Raw genomic sequence first — 6,000 nt, 5'->3', positions numbered from 1 at the left:
AACCTTTATGATTTTACTTTTTGGCACTTGAATTTTCATGCATTTTCTACTTCACAAATTTGTATAATAAATCATGCATACACAAAATCGTATACTTTTCCACAGTTAGAATTACATCATAAAGACTTGATAAAAGTTCCTTTGCTAGTACTCTTAAGGTTGTTTTTTGGAAAAAAAAAATAAAAATAGTTAGAAGATTTGGAATTAAATTGACAGAACTGTGGAAATATTTTCTTTTATGTTAGCTAAATTAGTGACCGTTGTAATTATTTTTCTATGATAGGAACTAGAAAATGATCATGAAATGAGGTTTAATTTCCATCCTCTGTTCATCTTTTGTTATATAATGTACACAGTATATATTTTGGCGCTCACAAGACAACCCAGTGTTATTCCATCCATTATTTTCTCTTTCAAAACCCTAACCCAAAAAGCCAATAATATATGTTGGCTTACCTAATATCATCCATTAACTACCTTTCCTTCAATTTAATGATCAGATATGTTTCCTTTGCACTTAGCATTGTTGAATTTTGAAGCTAGAATAGTGTGCTAAAACCATTGCCCTTTATATAGAAAGTTCAAAGGATAGAACTTTCATGCAGTTTTGGCAGGGATGTCTAAGCACTAAGCATTTTCATGGACTTGGAACAAAGACCAAGTACCCAACTTTTGTTATATCTTTATTTCTCCTATTTGATTCAGAAAACCACTACTTTTTTACATAAATTAAAAAAAAAAAAAATTCTTTTCATATTTGGGGATTTGCTTATATGTTCACATGCCATGCATTTATATCCGTGCTAGTACAAGACAAAAGCTTTTGCTCTCTCTTTTGAGTCTCTCTCTCTCTAGATCTCTTAATTGGTGTAAAAAGGAAAGCAGTGGGTCACATGGAGATGGAGATAGATCATGTGATGTAATGCATAACATGTCCACTGCATATTCTGAACTCTGAAGAAGTCGGTCATATTAATTTGGAATAGAATCTTCCTCATTATTCAATTTCTAGTTTGGACCTTCGGATTCCAAAGAGTGATGCAGGGAGTTCAAAGGTTTCCTAACGAGCGGACCAACCAATCATTGTATAACACTTGAATGTTTTGTGTGAGTATATATATTTGTATGTAAGTAATATGTGCAAATGAAACATATAATATGTAGTTTCACTGAAACTCATTCCATATAAAAGAAAACATACTTGCCATTGACAATTACTATATCATTAATATTTCAATAATATAAAGTTTTGCTTCAATTTTTAAGGTGATGATGTAAGAGGCAACATAACAAAGTCAATTGTGCTGTATTTGGATAAATTTAGTGTATATAGATTATACATAGGTAAGAGCTTAGTCTCTATCTTACCCATTCTCATGAAAAATTATTTTCACATTAATTAACCATCCTATATATAGTTTTCGATAGGCTTTGTTTTTAATCAATATGCTCTTCTAGCTATAATGTGATCTACTAAAGTTGTTCAATCTGTATATATAGAGGTTATTTTCAAGCATATGGTACAGCCCTCAAAGCAAAAACTTATTGTTCAGAAACACATAACCATTCTTTTTGTCCTTTTTCTTGTCATAATTTTAGATAAAAATCAAGAAGAACTATAGGGGAAAAAGAAGAATGAAAGTTTAGTTTCAGTAGGCAAACACCAAAAATACATACCCAAAAAGAAATACAAAAAGGAAGGTTTATATAGAAAAGGGTGATCTTGAAAATGCAAGATCACCAATTAGTTGAAGAGTAAGGGAAAATTGAAATTTGAATGTGGTCCCTGGCACTGAGGAATCTTGTAGAGGTCGTGCAAGAGACCAAAATTTCTCTCAAAGAAGGACGCAGCTTCGAGAATTGAAACCCATCTCTTTGTTTGTCCAAAATGATGGAAATGGGAATTAGAAAATCATTTTCACCAACAGAGTAGGTTTTTCTTTTTCATATATATATATATATATATATATATTTTTAATACACCAGCAGATCAATTTATTCTTCCTTACTCCAACCACTAAGAAATTACTTTCTTATTCTTACACTGCCTCCAACTCACGGGTATGCCTTGGAATATACAAAGAAATAAATGAATAAATGTCTTTAGGAATGTTCCTACTACAGCCATATATGATATTTTTTAAACAGTATATATTTGATTTGAAACAGGGGATCTCATGTGCTTACCATTTGCTATAAAAATGTACAAAGTAAATGAATGAACAAAGTTCTTTCTATTTCCTTGGATGGATTAGTGTTAAATATTGTCAGATATATATATATATATACATATAATATATGTATGTATATTTTATGCACACACTTGCTTTTTTATTGACTTGGCATATATATCCTTTTATGCATATACAACACAAGACAAGATCTAAAGTTTTACTCTAGACAAGTAAATAAGATCACATTTGTATAATGAATGATAAATCTGTCATGCATGTTATGAAATTGCCACATTCTAATGTGCATTAAAAAAATGGAAAGTATATTGAACTATATATATATATATATATATGTATATGATACTTTTTTTATTAAGAAAAAGAAATTGCAAGACGATTTTTTATGTTTACTTTTTCTATTTAGTAATTTATGGTTCACCAAGGTAATTTGAAACTTTATAAAGAGTGCATGGAGTACTGATAGAGAGGAATAGCTAGGTAGCTATATAGTCACATGAAGCGCAAATATACGCATTCACACTAGTACTGTAGTCTACTGATACCCCGAGAACAATCAAGAGTTAATCAATAACACATTGGATCTCATTATAGTAACTCTAGAAAAATTCAATATTTTGGCTGACATGGTCATATGCTTCTTAAAGTTAGAAACTGCATGAGAGAGAGAGAGAGAGAGAGAGAGAGAGAGCTTTTATTTTAGTGACATGGTCATATGTTTTTGCTTCATAAAGTTGGAGAGTTATTATTATGCAAAGGAGAGAGAGAGAGAGAGAGAGAGAGAGAGAGAGAGGGATTAATAGTTGGTGGAGGTGGAAGTAGTGGAAGACAATGAGAGACTGTGCAGGAAGAGGATTGGATGTAGAAGAAGAAGAAGATCAAGAAGAAGTAGAAATGGGTTTCATAGTGCAGGAGAGGTCATGTAGTACTGAAGAAAACATGGTGTTCTCAGTGGAGTCACAGAAGGCAGTTCCTGCTCCATTCCTGACAAAGACATACCAGCTTGTTGATGACCCTCGAACTGATCACATTGTTTCTTGGGGTGAAGACGAATCCACCTTTGTTGTTTGGAGGCCTCCTGAGTTTGCTAGAGATCTCCTTCCCAATTATTTCAAGCACAACAATTTCTCTAGCTTTGTTAGGCAGCTCAATACTTATGTTAGATTCCTATTTCTCTCTCCTTTTTTCCATTACATGCATATCATATATATAAATACACAAACTCTTTTACATCAATTTCTTGCTTGGTTCTGGCTGGACCATGATTGTTTTCTTCTTAGCCAAATGGCTTTCAATGAAGGGCTTATTTTCTTTTTATGTTTTTTCCTCTCTGCTTTTCCCTTTTTCTGAGGTGGTTTCTCTGAGTTGATTGAAGTTGACCTGCAATGATTTCATGGTTAACATTTCTAGAGATGGGTTTCTTTTTTCATCTTGTAAGAAACCAGCAATTAAATATGCTCCTTCTGTTGTAATATGTTCAGCAATTAAACATGCTCCTTCTGTTGTAATATGTTCTTCATTCTTTTTTCTACTTGTTTGATGGTCTCTCGCATCTGAATCAGTGAAAAGGAAGAATATTAATGCTCTCTGTACAGTCTCTATGATAGTCTTTCCATATATTATATCTATGAATCATGACATATAGTTGCCATCTCTCTTCTTCTTCTTTTTCTTCCATATGCACTCTATTTCTTTATTTCTCTATATCAGCTGAATTCACTTTGCTTTCAAACCATGATGGATCTGATTTCATCAATTTTCTTCTTCTTCTTTTTAATTTTTCTTTTTACGGTTTGTTTCTCTTCCATATTATTGTTTATCTAAGAGAATTCTAATCGATACTTGTGTTATCTTTTAAAAGGTGTATAAACTATTTAAAAAAAAAAAAAAATTTGTTTTGTTGATTTAATATTCTTTTGATTAATTATTTATTAAAAGCTTTTTCTCAAAAGACAAATATTATGATCATCAATAACCTTTCTCTTTCTCTTTCTCTTCAACAAAACATTCCACTCAAAGTGTTGAAAAAAGGGATTTATTTCAAGACTTGTCATTCCACCAAAGAAATTTACTTAAAAAATATATTATAATTTTTTTTTCCATTAATCTTTCTTTTTAATTGTTGTTATATAAGCAAATGGGAAATATAATATATATATATATATATATATAATTGCAGGGATTCAAAAAGATAGTAGCAGATAGATGGGAGTTCGCCAACGAGTACTTCAAGAAAGGAGCAAAGCATTTGTTAACGGAGATTCACAGAAGAAAAACCTCACAGCAACAACACCACCATTATTCCCAACTACACTTCCACCAAGACCACCACCACCAACAATCCCATTTTTCCCAACCTTCACATGCAGATAATAATAATCTTCATGAAACTACTACTACTTTGGGTTGGATACAAAGTACTACTCCATTGTTGCCATCTCCAAAACCTTCTTCAGCAGGTAATACCGATATTCTAACAGCACTCACAGAAGACAATCAAAGACTCAGGAGAAAAAACTTCATGCTCTTATCAGAACTCACCCACATGAAGAGCCTCTACAATGACATCATCTTCTTCATCCAAAACCATGTCAAACCAGCTTTGAGCTACGACCAGCAGAGAATTACCACTAGTAGTACTACTTCAGCTACTAACAACATTAATGGTGGTGGGGCTGCTAAACTCATTGAGCTTGGTTCTTCATTTCAGGAAAGGAGCAATTTTGTTAACTCAGGTGTTGTGAGAAGAAGCTGCGGTCCAGCTGGTAATAATAATAATAAGACTTGTTCAGGAGTGAGTGTTGATGAGGAAGGCAATGGTGGTAGTACAGTAAAACTGTTTGGGGTCTCTTTAAGTGGCAAAAAGAGAATGCACCCTGAACCGTTGGATCAGCAGGAACCACCACTGGGTTGGACGGTATCCGTTGATTAGCTTTTTTTTTTTCTTTTTTTCTTTTTTTGTGTTGGGAAAGGAGTTATAAAGCTATGTAGATAAACGGTGATAATTTTCAATTTTAGTTAGCTTTGTGACTGTCATGAGTAAATTAATCATCTTTTGGAATCTTCATTATATTTCAAAGAGGATGAAATCTTGGACTTTGATTGAATATATATAGATATTGCACGTTATTATATATGGCAAGTAGCAACTAGTCTTTTGGATGATAATATTAAACTAAAGTCCTTTCTTACAACAGTTAAATTTCCTTGCAGCCTTTTTTTTTTTTTTTTTTGAAAAAAAAAATAAATTTAAAAAATTGATCGGATAAATTTTTATTATGTCTAATAAGAGATCAACGATATATGCTAGAATTATTTTGATAACTATATAATATATATATATATATATACATATATAAATATTTGGGGGTGCAGCCATGATCATGGACAATATTGCAAAACTCAATCTTGTTTTTGTTAGTAATATATTGTACCTAAAGTTAAAAAAGAAAAAGAAAAGAAAAAGAAAAGAAAGAAATTATCTGCATGTTGGCAATATGCTTTTAGGAAGCTTCTGTGGCAAAATTTGATCGATTAATACGAAAATTATCGAATTATTTTAACTAAATTAATTTCGTACTGGTACTCTAAGTTTCTCTGGTCAATATATATTTTATAACTTATTCTATTAAACAAAAAAATATACAATATATATAATACTACTGTCCTGTAGTGTGAACCACCACCTACCTTGGTGCAGTAATTTAAAAAATATATATAAATTTAAAAAGTAAATTCCCACCGAAAGCATAAAACCCAAAATTGTCTAATTAAACAGTAAATATGCTTTTTTCCTTGATGACACACA

At 31.6% G+C, this 6,000-nt stretch overlaps 1 protein-coding gene across 1 annotated transcript; it reads left to right on the top strand.

Moving 5' to 3' along the window:
- Positions 1-2,793: 2,793 nt before the first annotated feature.
- Positions 2,794-5,320, top strand: LOC107410620 (heat stress transcription factor B-4d). The gene is made up of 2 exons (XM_016018069.4): positions 2,794-3,350; positions 4,372-5,320. The coding sequence occupies exons 1-2, from the start codon at positions 3,024-3,026 to the stop codon at positions 5,122-5,124; spliced, it is 1,080 nt and encodes a 359-aa protein (XP_015873555.1). The 5' UTR covers positions 2,794-3,023; the 3' UTR covers positions 5,125-5,320.
- Positions 5,321-6,000: the final 680 nt, after the last annotated feature.

This window comes from Ziziphus jujuba, chromosome 10 (assembly GCF_031755915.1).
Source record: "Ziziphus jujuba cultivar Dongzao chromosome 10, ASM3175591v1".
Taxonomy (NCBI): domain Eukaryota; kingdom Viridiplantae; phylum Streptophyta; class Magnoliopsida; order Rosales; family Rhamnaceae; genus Ziziphus; species Ziziphus jujuba.
This window is presented reverse-complemented; position numbering and strand designations above follow the sequence as displayed.